General features: G+C 30.3%; 1 protein-coding gene across 1 annotated transcript; it reads left to right on the top strand.

The window, feature by feature from the left end:
• The first annotated feature begins 5,915 nt into the window (after positions 1-5,915).
• Positions 5,916-18,828, top strand: LOC146996943 (uncharacterized). The gene is made up of 2 exons (XM_085819370.1): positions 5,916-6,199; positions 7,702-18,828. The coding sequence occupies exons 1-2, from the start codon at positions 6,193-6,195 to the stop codon at positions 8,088-8,090; spliced, it is 396 nt and encodes a 131-aa protein (XP_085675496.1). The 5' UTR covers positions 5,916-6,192; the 3' UTR covers positions 8,091-18,828.
• The last annotated feature ends 2,035 nt before the right edge of the window (positions 18,829-20,863 follow it).

The raw sequence follows: 20,863 nt of genomic DNA, 5'->3' as shown, positions 1-20,863 counted from the left end.
ATGCCACTGTGCTATTTCAGTCAGATCCTGTATCTTTGAAATCCGGTTTGCAACAAAAGTCTTGAGCAGATGTGTCTCTTTGTTGATCCATGACAGCACAATCATAGAATCGGTCCAAAGGTGGATAGCAGTAAGCTCCAATTTTAACGATGATTTCACTCGATGCATTAGTTTAGCTAATAGCACTGCTGCGCAAAGCTCAAGTCTTGGGATTGTAGTCTTCTTTAGCGAGGAGACACGCGATTTACTGCACACCAACCTCACTGATGTATGGTTTGTTGCTGATGTTGCTTTACAGTAGATAACTGCTCCATATACGGCCTCTGAGGCATCACAGAAACCATGTAATTCAATCTTGATTCTATCTGGTAATAAAATACATCTATGGACTTCAATGTTGTTAATTAGCTGCAAGGTAGTGGAGAATTTGTTCTATTCTTTAGCCTCTTTTTCTGGCAGAACATCATTCCAGTTCAATTTTAACAGCCATAATTTCTGCATAAATATTTTTGCTACAATTATAACTTGGGAAACTATACCCAATGGGTCAAAGATGCGAGATATGACGGATAACACTTGCCGTTTCGTAACCTTTACATTGTCTTCAATTTTAACATTGAAGCCCAAACAATCTCCTTTTGACTTCCATAAAATACCCATTGCTTTAGATTCTTCTGATTTACCAAAGGGATATGTTTTGTCGTTTGTTTGACACAGTTCAGTAGCATTACTACACCACTTATGGAGTAACATACCTCCATTATACTGTATAGAATTTAGAGGGTTTCCTTTGGTTGTCAAAGAAGAAGCGTTAAATACTACCCTCAAGGGAATCGACTTACTTTTCTCTTCTCCCCTATATACTCCAATATGAGGAATGTAATATGAACCTCGTTCCTCCTCGCTTTCACTCACCTCAACATTATGTTCTAACTGTTGATATTCTTTTAAAAAATATGAATATAATTTTAAATATTCGGGATTTTTTACTAAGCGTTTCCATAAGGAATTTAATTTACTCGTTGCAATTTGTTTAGAACTTCCTAAAGTGTCCGGATACTCCTTTAATGGCATTTTAACAACGTACCTACCGGTTTTATCTCGTGTATAATTTTCTACGAAATGTTTCTCACAAATTAAAAATTCTTTGTTTTTGGGTTTATCAGTTTCAATATTTTCTAATTCCCAAAATTTTCTAAGAGTTTCATCTAAGTTGTCTTCTTCCTTTATCAACCCACAATGAACCCTGTTCTCAGTCTTTGTTGGAATACTTCCAGACACGATAAAAGCAAAAATTGTATCTTGAAAAATAAGATCAGGATTATTCATTCGAATTTGACTCGGTTTCAAAAGTTCATAAAAAACTCCCGCTCCCAACAACATATCTACCCTTTCTGGAACATTAAATCCTTCATTTTCTAATTTTAAATTAGGAAGATCTTGCACTGAAATTTTAATTTTGTGCGAAGGTGTTAAATCAGCAGTTATTTTTGGAATTACTAAAAAGTCCAAATTCTTTATAAAAGTTCCGTCTTTATTGCACATCGAAGCATTAATTTTATGCTTTATTGTTAAAGTAGCATTATTTATTCCCGAAATTGTGTCTATTCTTTCTCTATTATTTGTGTCTTTTCTTTCTCTAACTGCAAATGCTCAATAAGATTCCGTGTCAAAATGTTCGACATACTGCCCCCGTCCAGCAGACACTTCACTCTGTGTTTTTTCCCTCGTTATGAATTAGAAAACATACCACGGTTGAAAGCAGAACTGTACTCTGTTTATTCGAATAATTGCTAATAAATGCCTTTTGAACGAACTCCTGCGCATTAACATTCAAGGTCGATGAGTCATCTCGTTTGGGGACGTTGTAGTCAGATACATTTGTTTTGTTTTTATTTTGTTCCGATGAAGAACATTTCTCCTTTACGATATTATTTGCTTTCGGAAAGAGAATAGTTTTGTGGTGCCGTTTTTGGCAAAAAAAGAAAATTTCAATGGGCAATTTGATACTGAATGCATATGTAGACAGTTAAAACATAATTTACTAGATTTCACAACCTGTACTCTTTCTTGTACCGGTAATTTTAAATACGATGGGCATTTTGTCAATCCGTGATTCTCGTGGCATAAAATACAGTTCTCTGTTTTAACATCTGATAAAAACACTTTAGCTACACTTTTTGAGCTATTATACTTACGATTAACATGAGAATTCTCAGTAAGAGGTTTTCCTCTTGACGTGAAATATAAATCTATTTCTTTACCTAACTCACTAGGTGAAAACCATGAATCACCTTGCCTCACTGCAATGTGAGAAGCTGTTCCCGTATATAAAGACTGGTATAACCTATCTGAAACTATTAGTTGTTTGAGGGTCTCGAAGTCAGTTACCTTCCTTAATTTTAAATAATAATCACAGGCAGTTACTAAGCGTGAAGCAAACTGCACATGAGTTTCATGTGGTTGTTTAACAGTTTTTCTAAAGTTTTCTAAACACGACTATGGTGTTGGCTGAAACTCCTTCAGAACTACCTCTTTTACTTTTTCATAATTCTCGATATCCTTGTCATTTAAATAGGTTATTATATCCGAAGCTTTGTCTCCTAACAGATTTAACAGAATTTCTGCTTTATAGTCCTCCGAAACATTTTTTGTAATAAACGCTCGTTCTAATGACGAAAAGAAAAATCCCCAACTCTCAGGCCGTATAGGAATTTTTACAGTTAAGGTTCTGATACTTTTTATTAATTGATCTAGTGACTCTGATTTTGTTTCGGTTTCGCTTACACCATCAAGTTTAGTTTCTGCTTTAAGCTTAGCCAACTCTAACTCATTCTTTGATCTCTCAAGTTTTTAGATTTATTTATAAGGCAATAAGCCTTAAATCTTCTTTTTTAGCACCCTTAAATAACATTGTTATTTATAACAGAACAAGCACAGAAAGTACAGAATTAACTAAAGAGGAATCACTCTGATAAAGTGATTCACTTCTGATAAATATCCTTATCCAAAATCAGCGATATTGGTTGAAAAGAATAAGCTCAAAAACGAAACACTATTTATTCACGCACAAAACTCACGCTCCAGTCGACTACGACCAGATATGTGGGGGTCTCATCCCAAATAACACACACTAAATAAATTCGCTGGTTCGATTCTTTATTAATTCTCATAATTAATTACAATTAACTCATAGCTGTGACCAGCCCTCTTACACCGTCGATGGCGATTCTCAAACTCGTGTGATCATCACATTACAGATGCGCATGCGTGGATTACATTACAGATGCGCAGGCGCGAACAGATAGCATTAATTGATTTAAAACATAGAACTCAGGTTTACAAAATTTATTGCATATTTTGTAGTCACTTTGAAATGAAATATTAAAAGTGATTTTGAGCCTTTAAGTGTTACGTAATTTTTGAATAGAAATTAATTTTTTTGCATTTAAATTTTCCAGTGATATATATTCCATATTGCTGTACATACCTAAAGGTGGATATGTAAAAATCTGATATCAAATTAACATTTTATCTTTTAATCATAATATGCAAAAATATAGATTTATATAAAAAATATGAGATTAAAATAAGCACATTTTACGAAAAATGCCGTAAATAGGTAATTGGAGATTTATGCAAATTTTTTACCAAAAATGTGCACTTATACACAGTAAAGAGGAGAAGACATCGGACTAAATTTTTACCAAAGTCATTTGCATATGCAAAGAAAACATAGGGAAGATTTAAGTCAATTATTATCAAATATATAAGTTTTTGTACCGTAAAATACGGGGAATATCTACGTTAATTTCTATCTAAAGTACAATATAGTTAATTACCAAATTCAGTAAACGACTGTAGCGCAAAAGAAAACATCATACATTTAGATTATTTGAATGAGTGCACTAAATTTTAAAATCGTTTATAGACCAGGAAATTGTAGAAAACTTACCTTTTCCAATAGTTACGAAGTTGACTTTTTGTTATTTTCCTTGAAGATGAATGTTTAATGTCACAAATATCGCATTCATATCTTCAGATAATACACAAATATATACATATTTATTTATTAAAATTAAGTTTATCCAAAACATGTTAAAGAAAATATTAATTTGCATGTAAGTTAATTGAGTAACTTCTGTTTTAATTACACACATAATTATGATATGTAAAAATTTTACATTTATCAGTCAATCTTGCAATGTATTGTAATCTGTTATTGTTGTCTTTCTCAGTTTAAAATCTTATAAATATATTAATTAGATCAGTACTAAAAGCTCACCTCTTCAAAAGAAATGCTTTATTGAGGCATTTTTAAAAAGTTCCCTTTTACAATGTAACTGTTAATTTCATAAAATTATGCAAATTCAAAATTACCTAAATATGTTCTTTATTTTATCTTATATACCAGATAAAATTTTAAAAAGTTAATTTGTTTAGGAATATTGAAGTTTTTAAATATTTATCTCATGTGACTTTTTCTATAACATCATTATAAATGTACATGTTGATGTGGCCATACCAATTGCTTTTTTTCATCAAATAGCTTTATGGTATTAAATGATTTAAAAGGAGGCAACTGTACAAAAGAAAGCAATTAGAAGTTGACTAATTTTTTTATTAATTTGTTGTCAATTGCTGTGCATTTAGATTATGATCATATGATGACAATGAGTTATTTAAATTATAAAATTTTACTTTTTTCCTGACTTTTACTTTCGTCTTTTTGTTTTACTAATGTTCTTCACGTGATACAGAGTAAAAGGAGGAGCTGCTTTCTGAAACTCAAATTCACTATATGTTCTTAGAAGTAAAAGTCAAGTGGCCGCCATCAGTCGACGAAAATACTGTGTATTGACATTCATATTGGTAAGCAATTTCATATGAACGTTGAATTTAGGATGTGCATAATTTGAACATACTGCATATTCTTTAGTACATTTGTTAAATGTATACATTTATATTTAATATTTTTGTTAAATGTATTATATTTTTATACACTACAGATTAAAATAAAAGTAGAGAGAAATACATTTTAATTTAAAGCAGAAAATTTCAAAATTTATAAATTACTCGTCAAAATATGAAATAAAGTACATTAATATTAGTTTAAAAATTACACTTTAAAATTAAAAATATACTCTCCTACTTTATATGTGAAACAGGAAAACACCAAACAGATTATTTTCAGAAAATTAAATTAAGGAATTTTTTATCTAATAGATCAATTTCCAGAAGCCAATATATTACAAATAGGAAAACATGCGAATTATTCCTTACCTTTAGTTGAGTCGTTATTGCTGCTGCGATAAAGAATTCATTGATCTTGAGAAATTAATGCATGCATTTAAGTACACTCCCCAAAAAGTATGCATGGCCTCCAGCATCCTCAATTTAGCTTTAAAACGACAATCAGAAAGTTAAATGGCAGCTACACAGCTGAAAGAAAATTTTTCGAGCCATCGATCTCTGTAATGACCGAGACGATGACACAGGACTCGCTCTTTGTCGATCGCAAAAAACGACCCGTTCTTCCATCTCGACGGTGTCCGGACCTAGGACCCTATAAATTATACCACGGTTCAGTATTGCAATAGGCCTTTTATTATGGGCGGTTCTCCTGTAATCATAGTTATAATATTCAATTCCGTATTGTATAAAGTTCTCAATTTTGGCACGAAATTTTTGGTTAAATGATAATAATAAGCACGCAGTCGAACAACTTTTAGTTCTTCGTGAATTCTGTTCTCGCGCACCGCTGCTCCTAGTGTTAACTTCGTACCATATTTTTTTCTTTAGTGACTTCTAATGATTTTCAATGATCTACAAAAAATATATAAGTTGAAAGTAAAACTTGAGGAATGAAGGAACTTGAGGAACTGTTTAATTAGACAAAAGTGGCAACATTACTTATATCAAGATGGCAAAATCCTAGGGGCTGGGTTTTCTTTTTTTTTTTTCTTATTTATTTATTCGTGATAATTTAAAGCACACCGACGTGCTTACGTTGGTGTAGCAATTGCTGATTATTGGGTAAACCTAGATATATTAGTGTGTTAACAAAAATGTGAAGAACGGATTGAATCAGTTTATATATACATATTAACAATAAAAATTGTAATTTAGCTCCGATTTTTATGCCGAAATTAAATAAAATTAATTTCGTTTAATAGTACTTAGACAGCTCTTATGTTCTGTGAGCATTTTTGAGGGCTCTTCGTATTTTATTAACAAAATTTATATATTTGATTGATTTATAACGTTTTCGAATCTTTTATTTATTTATTTAATTCAGCTTTAATATATTTTGGCTAAGTGAAATTATATTTTTAGTTGATAGCTTTAGTTGAATGTTGCAAGAAGTTAAGTCAGTGTCATTAGTATACTTTTCATTAGCTTGAAAAATGCTTAATTTTATAAATTTTACTGATTTCTAATTTTTATTTTTATTATTCATTTCATATTCTTTTTTATATTGTTTAGAAATATGTAGCTCTGACTTTATTTCTGATTCTCATATGATGCTTTTTTTAGATTTTCAAGCATAATTATTTTTCATTTCAATCAAGTGTGTCTTTAAAACAGTTATTATGTGACGTAATTGTGAATTACTGTTTTTATTTAATGACAGTGTGTTTTATAATATTATGTATTATGAAATCATGAATGAAGATGATTTTTGAATGGAACATTGAACCATCATCATGCAAGGTTTTTAAAATTACGTACCTTTTTCACATAATTTTGCAGTTGTGTCAGTAACTTGTTTATAAGTCTATACAATTTTTGTCTTTATGTAATTTTTTTATTAGAACATTGTAGTTGTACATTTAGTATTGTTTAACTATTAGAACAGTTATGTATATATATACAAAATTTGTATATACGAAAGTCTTTAAATAATAATGGATCTCGTAATATAATGAGGAGATATGGTATCTTTTTTAATAGTAGCAGAATTTCTCCCTCTGTATGTGAATTCCTTTCCAGAAAAGTATAGATGAAATTATTGTGATTAATGTCTACTTTTTAATATTTACAATGAATGACCAAAAACTTCTATGTTGTATCATTTTTATTACTCTTTTTCTCTCTTTTTAAGATTTTTCTGAGTAGATCTAATGTTTTAGTCTGCTAAAAATAATATATTCATAAATACTTTTTAAAACTGGATAAAAGTTATACGAATAGGATTACTTGGTTCTCATTTTATGTACCTCAACTGAACTGTTATAAAAATTAATATTAAGATAAGTGTGTTATTTTTTCTGGTATGAGTGGAAAAAAGTAATTGATTTAATTCTGATCTTATTTTACTTAAAATTTTATAAGTTATTAAAAAACTGTTTTATTTTTGTTTTTCACAGTGTGTTTGTATATAATTATATTGGTTATGATTATGCAATGTTATAGTTTAAGGTTTTTGAATTTGTATGTGTATATGTGAATGGTAAGATTTTTCTTTTAAAACTGATGATGTATATAATTAAGTATTATATTGAATATTTATTGCTGTACATTTTTTACTTTGGTATAAACATGTTTATGAATATATATTAAAATTTAATTAACTTGAGCCAGTCCAATACCATTTTTTTTTTTTTTGTCATTATGTGAGTATAATGTAAAGCTTGATTTGTTTTCTCATTGTCATTTGTAGAAGGAAAATATAATAATTATATGCTTTTTCTTTTACAGATGAGGTACTAACACAATTGTTAGGTATTACAAATCAGGGAACTGTGCAGAATATGCACAGGCCAATTACTTTGAAGATAACTGCCAAACATAATATTCTGTGCAACAATGCTAGTGAACCTAATGCAGAAATTGGAGAGAAGCATTTAGTATGCCAAATTTGTGGCAGATGGTGCAGTTCTAAAAGCAGCTTACTTACACATTTGAGAGTACATACTGGGGAAAAGCCGTTTGCATGTGATGTATGTGGAAAAAAATTCACTCAGAAAGCAACACTTCAAAGGCATCGTCATTTACACACAGGCGAAAAACATTTCAAATGTGAATTTTGTACTAAAAGATTTTATCGTAAAGACAAACTGTATGAGCACCGAAATGTTCATCGGTGAACGTTTTGATGAGATGTTTCCACAGAATTAATATCATTACATCAGAGTTATGTTTATTATTTCTAAAGTATAATGTTTATCATTATGATATTTTCTTTTTAAAGTGGCCACCGTGTAAATTTGTGTGTTGCAGATGGGGTAGTTAAGCTTGCCAGTTTGGGTTTCTAAGCATGGTTGCTGCTTTAAGAAGAAGGTATCATCAGTCTGCTTGAGAATTAATTCCTTGAGTATGGGATTTATCTTACATTAATTGAACAGTAAATGTTTTAAAATTGTGTTATATTTTAACTGATACTTAATCAATTTGTGTTTTAAAATTTGAATTTTCAGTCTTAGTTTAAATAGGTGACACATTAAAAAAAAAAAAAAAAATATTTTTTGTAATGAGTAATTTTAATAAGGAAAAGTTTTTATCTCTAGAAAAAATTATTTTTATTTTAAAGCAAGTTTATCATTTTAACTTCCTAGAAGATGGCAATTGTATTATTCACTTTGTTGACATTCAACTTTCTTCTGGTCTTTTACTTATATTTAAGAAAATGTAATAATAACTACAAAACTTGCCTTTTATCTACAAGATACTTTCAACAAAAATAAATAATGTGCTGTAAAATTTGTAATACGTTTAAAGATTTTTCCTTGTTGTCAAATAACTATACTTGTGAGAAAGTTATCCTGAAAACACATCTATTGAATGATATGTTCTATAAAGTATTTCCCATAAAAGTTTTAGTTATTAGAAATAATTTAAAGAACTCTTAATTTATAAAAATGGAGTATTTATCAGCAAAAATATGTATTTATTAATTTTTGTATAATTTCTCTAATTTATGCCCACCAGCGGCCGAGCGGTAAAGTCGCTGAACACTGGTAGTTCGGTCCGAGGTTCGAATCCCGCGAACGGGCTGGCTGCATGGGTGTTTTCGTGGTTTTCCCCATGTGTAACGTGTATACGAGCCAGTTTCCCTTAGAAAGTCCTCCACGGAAGGCATCCCTCCTCTTAGGCAGATAGCCCTAGTGTGCTTTGCCATAATTAAATACACCTACACCACCTACATCTCTAATTTATATTTTGATGACAAAGTAGAATCCTTATTTTTATTCAGTTCATTCCATTGGCAGCTGATTTATAATAGTAACATTGAAAAAACAAAACAAAGAAATTTATTTTTGAACACAAATATCTTTTTTCTAACGAAATTTTGTAGAAGGAACTGAATTTGATTATATATAATTTGGTAACTGCCAAATAATGAAGAGTCTGTAGTTATATTTTTTCTGGGTAAGGAATTATAGAATTATTAGGGTTGCCATTACTATTTCAGATTACATTTTGCACCAAGATTTCTATTTAGTGATGACTGCAGTCTCGTTATTATAAAAATACCAAAATTTTTGTTACAATTAGAACTAAAAGTAATATTTTCTTAGTGTATCAGAATGTCAAATTCTGAATAAACTCCTGATTTTTTTTATTAGTGAATAAGCAAATTTAGAACAATAAACTACAGTCAAAAGTCTTTAATTCGGACACCTATAATCCAGACCTCAAGGCTACAAACTTTCTGCGCATGCATCGTGTTGAGCGTCCGCGCAAGACCTTTATGGCTGCGAATATGTGTGTGCGCATCGCATAATACGTTTACGTGTGCGTGTTTAATGTATAACGGATGGTATAAGCTAAGCTAAAATTATCTAATTCAGTTAATGTTGCAGATTGCATTGTTCCTTAATCTTCGAATTGGAACCGGTTTATTATTTTTTGCAGACTGTTAGAGCAATTTTATAAAAGTAAGCTTGAACTTTCGATTATATCAAATAGAATTTACGGTATATATTTACTAATATGTAAAGGATCTACAAAGTGAAAGTATGTTTTGAAATCCAAAATTTGTTTATCAATTTCACGCTGCTCTGCGGCCGGGGGGGGGGGAATGCTGCGGCACGCAATGAATTGGAAGTTGATCTGTCAGCACTATTATTATCTTCAGGGCAGATGTTTTTATTTTATTTGGCTTATAATTCCTTACTAAATGTAGTATTTCATCTCAATGTACTCTGCCTTTGATATGATTTAAATCAAATTCCTCGTCATTATAAATATCATGAATACACATCAAGTAGTTTTCTGGTTGCAATTTTCTAATTTCGACTATGCACGCATTGAAAGAAATGTTTAATAAAGTAAACAAATAAATATTAAGCTTTTTCTTTTTGTAAATTTTGATACCCTTTAGATCATAATTGTTCTTTATTTCATAAATTTCGGTTTCATATTTTTAATTTTGTAATTTCTGCATGCCATCTCGCCAGATTTAAACCGATGATCTATAATCCGGAAAAATCGATAATCTGGAATCGCCAAAGTCCCGATGAGTCCGGATTAACGACTTTTGACTGTATTTATTGTTGTCATCTACCTCATTTGTCTGACAAAGGTCAGCACTAGTTCGGTGTGGCAAGGAGTCGGTGTGGTATTTGCCTGTTGTTGGCAAGAGCTTTAAGCACTGTATAGGTCAGGGATGGGGAAACTACGGCCCACCGGAAAGCTCTATCCGGCCTATGGATCGAATTTTAATTTGCTGGTCCGAGGCAAATTAAAAGAAATATGTATGTCCTTTTCTACTTTGTTTAAATATTATATTTTTCTTCCTTTTTTTTTCAAAGGGCTGATTTTTTTTTTACTTTCTCTATTTTTGTTCTAAAAACATTAATTGATGGAAATAACAAGCACAGACAGCTTTCAGTTGGTAAAGTGTTAAAAGCAGAAGTTCTTTGTTAATTACAGTTGTGGATTGGCGCCAACAAGCGTTATCTCTTTCTCGGGGAGCAGACATATGGGAATCCAATATAGGTGAATTAGACCTCTTAGAAAAAACTTAATCTTAACTTAATCTGTTTGATGGTTATGAATGAGCTTGCTAAGAACGACTTGTCTTATTTCCCGAGGTTAAATTCAATACCCTCAGTAAATGAAGAGAAGCTTAAGAATTATGAAGATGGCATGGAAAAACTGCATTTTAAATTCGAACAAAGATTTCAAGATTTCAGTGCCATTAAAAAAAATTGAATAATATTACCATGCCTTTCAACGTAAATTGTGAAGCAGTGAGATCAGATTTGCAGCTTGAATTAAATGAGTTGCAATCTGACAATCATCTCAAGCACTTTTTTCTAAATATGCCAATGTTAGAATTTTAAAAACCATTATCGAAAGTAAGTTTCCCAAATTTAATATCTCATGCCCAGAAAATCAGTGCTATGTTTACTTCATCTTATATATGTGTACACTTGTTCAACTATGAACCTTAGAAAGAATGGTACTTTTCCGTTTCGCCGGCGCAAATCTCGCTAATCAGACTTTATTGGCGACAACGCACAGTATACACGTAAAAAAATGTTAACAAATATTAGTTCTAAGAATTTTTTATTTTGAAGGTATAAACATTTTAATGTTTCAAATTTTGTAAAAAAGTCAATAAATTTGTAAAAAGACATTAATTTAAGAATTTACTGTGCTTTCATGGTACAACATCCTGATTCACTGATTCATATCACATGACCCCAAGTGATCTCATCATCACGTAAACTACACTACAAAAATCTAATTCTCTCAGTAATTATCTACATTAATTTCAAGTTAAATCTTAATTTAGAATGCAAGTTTAAATGCAAGAATTATTTTAATTCATACGAATAGCTTGCTCAGAAATTAAGTAAAACCGCAGTGCTTTACTTCACTAGTGCATTCTGATTCGAAGTGATGAATTTAACCCTTCACTTTACCTTTTCTATATTTTCACCTTCAGGTGAGCTGTGTGGTTGCATCCTAATTGACTTATTTACCGCGAATGGCCTTAGGGCATAAAATTGAACTATCTGGTAAAACTTATGTAATTGTATGCCAGTATTGAAGGAAACAATCAATCTGATAAGAAACTGCTGCTACTTGTTTTGAAAATGAGGCGTAAAAGGTTACCAGCGAGGATATTCCGTTTGGCACCAGCTGTACCATTATTGATGACTTTATCGTCTGCGCCGGCAAAATGGAAAAGTACCGAAAGAATTATTTCAGAAGTAGACTGACCAGATGAGCATTTAACCTCATTCCTTAGAATCAGGTCATCTCACTTCGAAACTCAATATAAGAAACTTTTAAAAATGAAATTGTAATTTTATTCATCTCATTAACATATTTAAATTTTAATACTTGTATATTTTTTAAATTTGAGAAAAATTTATCTTGGCCCGCCAAACTTTCTGTTTTTGATTTTTGGCTCGCGACCGAAAAAGTTTGCCCATCCCTGGTATAGGTGATAGCATGACTTTAGCTCAGTTCCACTGCCAATTTTGAGAGAGAGCACTTCTGTAGATGACAGGTCCGAAGGTCTCTCACCCTTTTTGCTCTACCACGAGCCTCTCTAGAGGACTTTTGGCTCACCGCATATTTAAAGTGCTCCCATGCCACAAACACACTATACATTTACAAAAATCCATGCTCTATACAGGATTTGAATGCAGACCTTTTGGTACAGCAGTCAGAGTCACTAACCACTATCTGGGTTGGGTACCATAAACTATTCATCATGTAGATTGGCTGCATAATTTAAAGAGAAAGGGACTTAAACTAAAGCATCCTGATATATTTAAGTAAATAACTATAAATGGATGTTTGAAAAATGTAAAAAGTTACTTCTTATTTTCTTTTTATATAAATTAAAGTATATTTAATAAATATATTTATATAAAAATGTAAAAAATTAATTGCAAAAATGTCATGAGGTTCTCTTTTTAAATACATTTATTCATTCTTTTGTTAATTTAAATGCCTCTTTCTTTTATGACCTGAAATCTGCATAACTGTACACACTTTTTTAAGTCTGGGTTGTATGGATTTTTGATTTTTTACAGTTGAGATACAATAGAAAGTAGCAGTAAATTTATTGGATTACTTTACTAGTTTCAGTTTACCATTGTTCTAAGTATAATGTTCAGTATTTCCATGAGCATTTTATTTTGAATTATACTAAACATATCAGTTTACATATTTCTAAAATGTCGCCAAATGAAAATCTTGTATATTTATGCTTTGTATGTAAAACAGAGAGTTAGCCACTGTTAGCATTATATTTCTTGTTATTATGCCTAGGTAAATGCAAAATATTTTCAGTAGTTAAAATTAACACTGTATTTATATATAAATATTTTTATAAGTGAAAACATGAATATTAATTTTTAACCACATTGAGAAATTAGCATTATATAAATTATATTTAACATTCTTCATGAGACTATTTCTTGGAATTAATATATAAGAATTTAACTTCTTGTTATTTTTATCTAATTTTATCTCATGTTAAATTTGTTACATAAATGTATTGGATTTTGATTCCTGGTGCAATGTTAACTATTGCAATAGTGCCTTAATCAAATATATATTTTGTTATACACGTGTGAAATTTAAGAAAGAAAAACGTGTGTTTGTAAAACCTGTCATTTCTTTTATGCATACACATATTATATATATATATATATATGTACATAACATACAGAGGAAAATTATTTTTGGTGATGAAATTTTTATTTGTTATAGACTGAATTATTATGACAGAATTTGTTGCTGGGAGATGCAGTTGATGCTGCTTAGTGTGCTCTCATTTGATATGAATAAATTTTATATACGGAAATTTAGATATTTACATATTATCCCATTGACTGCAGAAGTTGGTGGTGATTCCATCATAGTTGTATCAATCATTCCTCTGGAATTCTAAAGTAGTTGACACCTGTCTATTTAATAATCAGTATTTTACTCATTTTGCTTTTGCACTTCATAAAAAGACTTTTGTTAATTTCTGCTATTTTACAAGACACCAGGATTTTACTAGAAGCTCTGCCTATGCTATGAGTACAGACTTCCTGCAAGTAATTGCTGAAGTCTATTGCTATTTTGTTGGTTGCATTAAACCGATCATATTGTATCCATTAATAAAAAATTTTTTATGATAGGAATGCCATAGCTTTGAAAATAATCCACTGCTTGCTGTTCTGTAGAAGGCAGGTCACACATTTTAACCGTATTTCAAAATACAGCAATAGCTGCTAATTTATATCCTTGTTGATGAAAAAACAAGAGGTGACTTATACAGAATCAGTGAACGGTTACATTAAATGAAAGCACAGATTTTGTTAAGTGTTATTATAATTGCTTGATGAGAGTTTCATGAATGATGTATAATACACAAATACCGAAATTCAAATGTAACATTGAATAATCACATTAGAAGTAATATACTGTAAACATATTTTTGTAGCTTTTATTATACTGTTGGATAAGACTGGCTTCAAGCATAGGCAACTACCTAAGGCACTAGCTGAGTTCAAATAAAGATACATTTTACTTGTAATTTTTAGGAGGCATCCTTTGCACTGAGCTTGAGGTACTAAAAATACTGCAGCCAAGCCTATTGTTAAAGTATTTTTAATTACTTGCATGAAATGCTTTATTATTTATTAATATATTCTTCAATAATCATAATTAGTGTTTTGTACCTTAATGTATAATTTTTGTATGATAATTATGTTATTTAATATTTTTCACAAAATCCATTTAAGTTTGGCTAGGGGAGAAAATCATCCTTCTTGATTACTAACCTATATTTTATATTAAAAATTTTGTCGTTTCACTTTCTCTGTGGACTCAAATTATATTTGGTTGAGTGAGATTTTTAATCAAGCTTGTTAAGTTTGAATATTTTTCTAAAATTAAATTTGTAACGTTTCAGGTCTAGATAATTAGTTCTTTAAGATAGTCCAGTTTCATTGCTTTGAACTGACAAGATACTTAAATTACAAAATTAACCCACATGTTGTATACAAGTGAATTTAAACCACTTCTTATTTATTTTCTTCAAATTTCAAGTTATTGTAAATGAGTATGTAAACTGAAACATTGTTTCCAGATATTTCTGTTGTGATGATCAACAGCCAATGAATTATTGGTTTACAAACAGATTTTGTAGCACGGTGCTTTTGATACAAAGATAATTTTTAATGATATACAAACTTGATTGCAGTTATCTTGCTTGTTTTACTGTTTAGTAGTTTTAAAATGTTTTGGAATCTATGACTATTTTAATATAAATTTATTTTATGTGTTTTTGAAGCTTTTGTTTCTGAAAAACTGTGATAACTGAATTGTCAGTTCAAGTAGTTAACTTCAAAATATTTGGTATCTCTAATAATATTCTTTTAGTTTAATCTCCCTAAAATGCGTAGAAAATTAAAATGTATAATGTTTATGTTCAGATACACCTTTTTCTTGTAAAAATAAACTGACTTTTTGACTATCTGCATACCAATGAGAAGTCACTAAAGTACAAAACATTTCTTTGGCTATTTTTATGACTCATAGTTACTGTTCTCTTCATATTTCTGAAGAAATCCCAGGCTTGCTTTCTCCAGATAGTAATTTCAAAATCCCCATTAAGATTCATTATGAATCTCCTGCCCAGAATAAAAAAACAAATGACAGTTAAGTTATAAATATGCAATCTATGTATACTCAAATATGTGTGAGTTATGATCATGTATACACTGAAAAATAAGCTGTTTTACCAAATGTTCAAACTAGAGGTGTGAATAGTTAGAAAGTACCAAGTAAATCTTCATAAATATCACAGCAGTGTGCATGGTTTGAAACTTGATTCTTAGTCCTTCATATTAACTTTTTTTTAATCAAATCATACTCATGTTTCCGTATTTTATAAATATTTTAATTAATCAATTTTAGAATTGAGCTTATATCACTGCAGAATCAAAAATTTTTTTTCATGCCAAATTCAGTTATTTTGTGCAATATTTATATACATGTAACATATCTGTAATGGATTTCAGGGAACATTAGCATCAACAATTGCATTTTTTTTCAACTTAGGAATGTAACTGCCTTTGTGGAGATATATGTCTACAACTGAATGTGCCTGCAACCTTTTTCATAAAATTTAAGTTATTACAATATTTTGTATATTCTTTTAACATAGAATTTATTTCAGGTAAAATTTAGAATGCAATAATATGGCATTCAATTGTATCACTCATAAATCAGAATTTAATATCTGAATTAATATTCGTAGTATATATGATAATTTTTATACAAATTCTTTGTTCTCATTTTCTTTTAACAAATGTAAGAGAAACATATTAAGTTAAAAAAATTCTGCAAATTCATAGCACTGATTCAAAATAAAATAAAATAAAAAGTGCATTTTGAGGATTGATCTTAGGTGAAGAAAGTGATCAGTGTGCTATTTCTTTAAATATATAGAACTTTTAAAATCAAGATTAAAGGTTGAATTTGCATAATTAAAAAAAAACTTATGATTCACATTAATACTTTAATTTTTATTACTTTAATGAAGTAGCCAAGCAACTTGAACAAAAATAACTTTTATCAAATAAACAACTTTTATTTTCTTCAGTTTCAAATATGTATATCAATCAGTTATTCTAAGTTTTAAAATGTATAGCTTTCTGCGTGTTTTTCTTAGGACATTTTATATTGTTTTTAAATCTTAAAATTTCTTTCCTGTTGAATACTTTTATGTTCTTTATGATATCGGAGATTTAGTCAGAAAACATAACCAGGGTTGCCACGCTACCTGGAAAACCGGAAAAAGTCAGGGAATTCGGAAATTGACCAAAAAATTTAGGGAATTTAAGTGTTTTAGTCAAAATCTGGAAAAGTCAGGGAATTTCATACAACGATCCCGCCAAAAAAGGCGAGTTTTGCGCCGACGTCGGAAGAGATCACTTTTTTGGCGAATTGTGTATCACGTGAGTGTCATTCGGGCAGCTGGCATAGAGCCAATTTTCGCAGCTCCAATTTGATTGTCTTTTAGAAAGGCAAATCAAGTTTCCCGCAACTTTTGGTTTCCAGTAACCTCGAGAATCGCATGTGCAGTGCATGAACTAAAGAAAGTACCTGTTCTCGTATAAAACAAAATGGGTTTAATCCTAGTATACGGTACCATGAAGGTTAGAATAAAAAAATATGTATTGTAAAGAAAGAAAACCTCTCTGCAACAGACGTGGCTCCGTTCCATCATAGGAAACAGCTGTGCATGCGCGATATATCTGTCGCCAAAGCTCGAAACCGGTGTCGAAGTTCGAAGGTCACGTTATCACGAATTTATAAAATGAACATCGTTTAAAATTTCTTTAAACTCTAAAGGAAAAGAAAATATCTTTTGGCGCAAGTAAATTAATTCAGGTATTAGTTATTTTGAGGAAGGGGAAACTACGAAAATCCGTTTTTAAAATTATTGCGAAAAATCCAAGAAAAAACGTTTCTTCTTAACACGTGTTTCTCAATTTCCTGTACACATCGCGGAGAGGGAAATTCCGGCCGCCAGGTTCCGTCGCCAAATCCCTTGGCAAATTTTCCCTCCGCTTTCTAACCGCGTAATAGCATTTACGTGTATGGAACCTTTTCTTCTTTACATAGACGTTCTTTTGTTAGAATAATCTCCATGTATGGTACAGCGGGATTTGGCGACATGATGATGAGCAGTAAACGAGTCATTTTGTTCTTAGGGACAATTTTCAAAATCGTGCGAAGGCCGTACCGTATACTAGGATTTTACCGCAAAATATTTTTTTTTTTTTTCTTTTCTTTTTAATAAATACCTTGTCATTTTGCAGTAAAATAAAAAAATAGTAATCAGTTATCTAGGCTAATCATGTAATATAACTATATTCGCTAAAATATCGTTGATTATTCTAATTCAATTTTTCTTTATTTTTATGTTATTCATATCATTTAATGTTGCTTCTTCCCTCTAAATTTATTTATCATTAGTAAATAATATTTCCAAATTTCAGGAAATTTTCTCCGGCATAATCCTGAAATTAATTCTAGCAGTATGATGACATCACGAAATTTAATGCACATATTTTTTCCTCATGTATGCTGCGAAATAAATATAAAATACCTTAATTTAGTAAAAAAATAACATTAAATAGATTTCTTTCTTTCATTTAGCTGCAGAATGTCTGCAAAAAAAGCCTTATTTTATTCCAGATTGGAAAGATTCTAATCTCAATCTTCAGTGGAGAAAACAACTCCTATTATAATTATATTTGTGTTTTCAAGTGTTAACATTTTGAACATTATATTTGTGTGCCTCACACAAATTAAATTTACCTAAAGTCTAACCTAACTTTTAGCATTGCGTTGTGATTTATAAGAACAGGATTAGCCTCATGTTGAACTGGTGATGATCATGAGTAATAATTAAATAAAACGTACAATTGTTATCCAATGTATATATCTTAAATTTTATTAAGTTTCTTAAGTGGAAAAGTAAACAAAATTATCAAACAAAGTGTACCAAGAATAAATGTCCTCTGGGATTTATTGAATAATTAAGTGAATTTGCTACACAGTACAAGTAATACCATAATTAATTTACCTCTTAGCACAGCCAACGTACATTACGCGGATAGACTGGAATTTTCTCGAAACATACCTGGAAAAATCAGGGAATTTCATTCTCCTGTTTGAGTGGCAACCCTGACATAACTGAAATACCAAATACTCCTTATTAAATACATACTTTATGAAAGTGTTAAAAATTGAGCACATTATCCATGCATCTATTGCATTTATATTAGAAATATTACTGATATTAATTTATGTATTTAAATGCTGCATAGTAAATAAAGAATATGATTTAAATTTTTTGCCTTCTGATTCTTTCTAAGTCATTTATTTAAAAAAAGTGGTTTTCAACCTAAATTGCTCCAGGTGCTCTTTTACAATCGCTAGATCATCTCCCTATTCCAAAACTCGAAAAATACATATATATATTTGTTTTGATTTAGATTATTTTTAATGTGTTTTATAAATTGAACAACAAAAATTATAAAGTGCTGATAAGTACCAATACTTGAAAAAAGTCGTTTTTTATATTCATAAACTAAAAGTGCCAAATGCATCTCTCCAGAAACAATGAAATTCCTCCCAAGTGCAAATGCTGTCTTGTTTTAGATATTCTATCATGTAAAACAACAAAAAAAAAAAAAAAAAAAAAATCACTTTTTCTAATTATGAATTTATAAGTTTTGAATACATTTATAAAGCACTTTTATATGTTAATAAAAATTATAATAAATATGTTAGTTAAAATTGTTACTCTTGCAAAAAATCTGGGAAATTTTAAGGAATACAGTGTCAGCCCTTCCTGAAGATGGTTACTTTAAAAGCCATGGCTATCAATTATAATTTATAATACATGTGTTTAGTTAGAGGCATTATTAACTTTCAGATAGTTACTATAAGAGGTCTGGTAAATATATGGCATTTAAAATTTGATTAATTCACTGAATGTTAAAAACTTTAAATTCAAATAATGTGTATTTTTTGGGTTTGAAAAAGGAGGGTCACAATGATGTCTAACAATAGGAAAAAGGGTGCGCACGGCAAAAGAGGTTAAGAACCACTAGTATAGTGCTTTTGTACTTAAAATAATGTCTAACGTAAAGGCCTGTCAAGAGGTTGGTAATAGGGAATAAGAAACACTCGGACCTATTCTTAAACACAAGGGTTCCCAACCAAACTTCCGAGTGCTAGATAATTTTTTGTTTAAATTTAAAAAATTGTTTAAAAATTACATGCATGACATTGGTGCAGATGTATTCAAAACATATTTTCTGCATGTGTTGGTTGCAGATTTGCCAAGATATTGTCAAGACCGAATTAAGATTTCCAGAGATTTTACGTCATTTGAGATATGGTGCCCTTTATGAGGGATACGAGTCAATTTTTTGAGGGGTGGCTAAGCTATAGCTTATGCGTAAATCCGGCACTGTGTATTGTTAACATCAGTTAGTGACTTGCATGTGAAGAAATTGGATCATTTAAAAATATTATCAAAGGCATGTGATGTGTATTTTAAATGAGAGCTGAAAACTACGGTAATATGGATTAAAAATTCCATACACTTTCAATCTGGACAATATGTTAGATGATGCTGAATCGAACGGAGATCTTTTAGAGCTAAACCTAAATTGTGATTTTGTAATGTAATTTGAAAGCAATACTGTGGAACAATATTGGTAATTGGCAATGAGTATGTTTCCAAAACTTGGCGAACATGCACCAAGTTCATCCCATTTGTGACAACATACTTAACAGTCTAGATCTAGTACCCTTTTGTCAATCAAAACATTAAAATATCTCTTGGACGCACAAACAGATACGCAAAGAAGGTGTCATAATCTGAAAAAACTCTTATCAAATAAACAGGAACAAAAAAGTCATTAATTTGTTTTTTGAAAAATTTATGCAAATGTTTTTTGTAATCTTTTCTTTCCATGTTTCATTTTTGTTTATTATTAAAATTTCATACCACAACTTTTTTTTTTTAAAAACTGCTTTAGGGGGTGCAAGAACATATTAAAATTTTTTAGGCATGCAGTGCATGGATAGAGTTGGGAATTCCCTATGCCTGTTGGCACCCACCAATCATTTAACATGTGCCTGCCACTGTGCGATCACAATAAAAATGTTTTAGTTTTCAATTAAATTCTATGTGAAAGTTTTCTCATTTTATCCTATCTGCCCACTTTGTGATTCTGGAGAAGAAATGGACAGAGACAACCTGCTTCGATAGGGGGCTCTTCAGACACTGGGAGGCAAGAGCACTGCTTAAGCAGTGACTTTGGTCTTTTTGTTCTTAGTTCTATTGTTTGTATTTTTAATGAAATAGAAA

This window comes from Stegodyphus dumicola, chromosome 6 (assembly GCF_044657685.1).
Source record: "Stegodyphus dumicola isolate Sdum_Otavi_A_Nest chromosome 6, ASM4465768v1".
In the NCBI taxonomy this organism is placed as follows: Eukaryota; Metazoa; Arthropoda; class Arachnida; order Araneae; family Eresidae; genus Stegodyphus; species Stegodyphus dumicola.
This window is presented reverse-complemented; position numbering and strand designations above follow the sequence as displayed.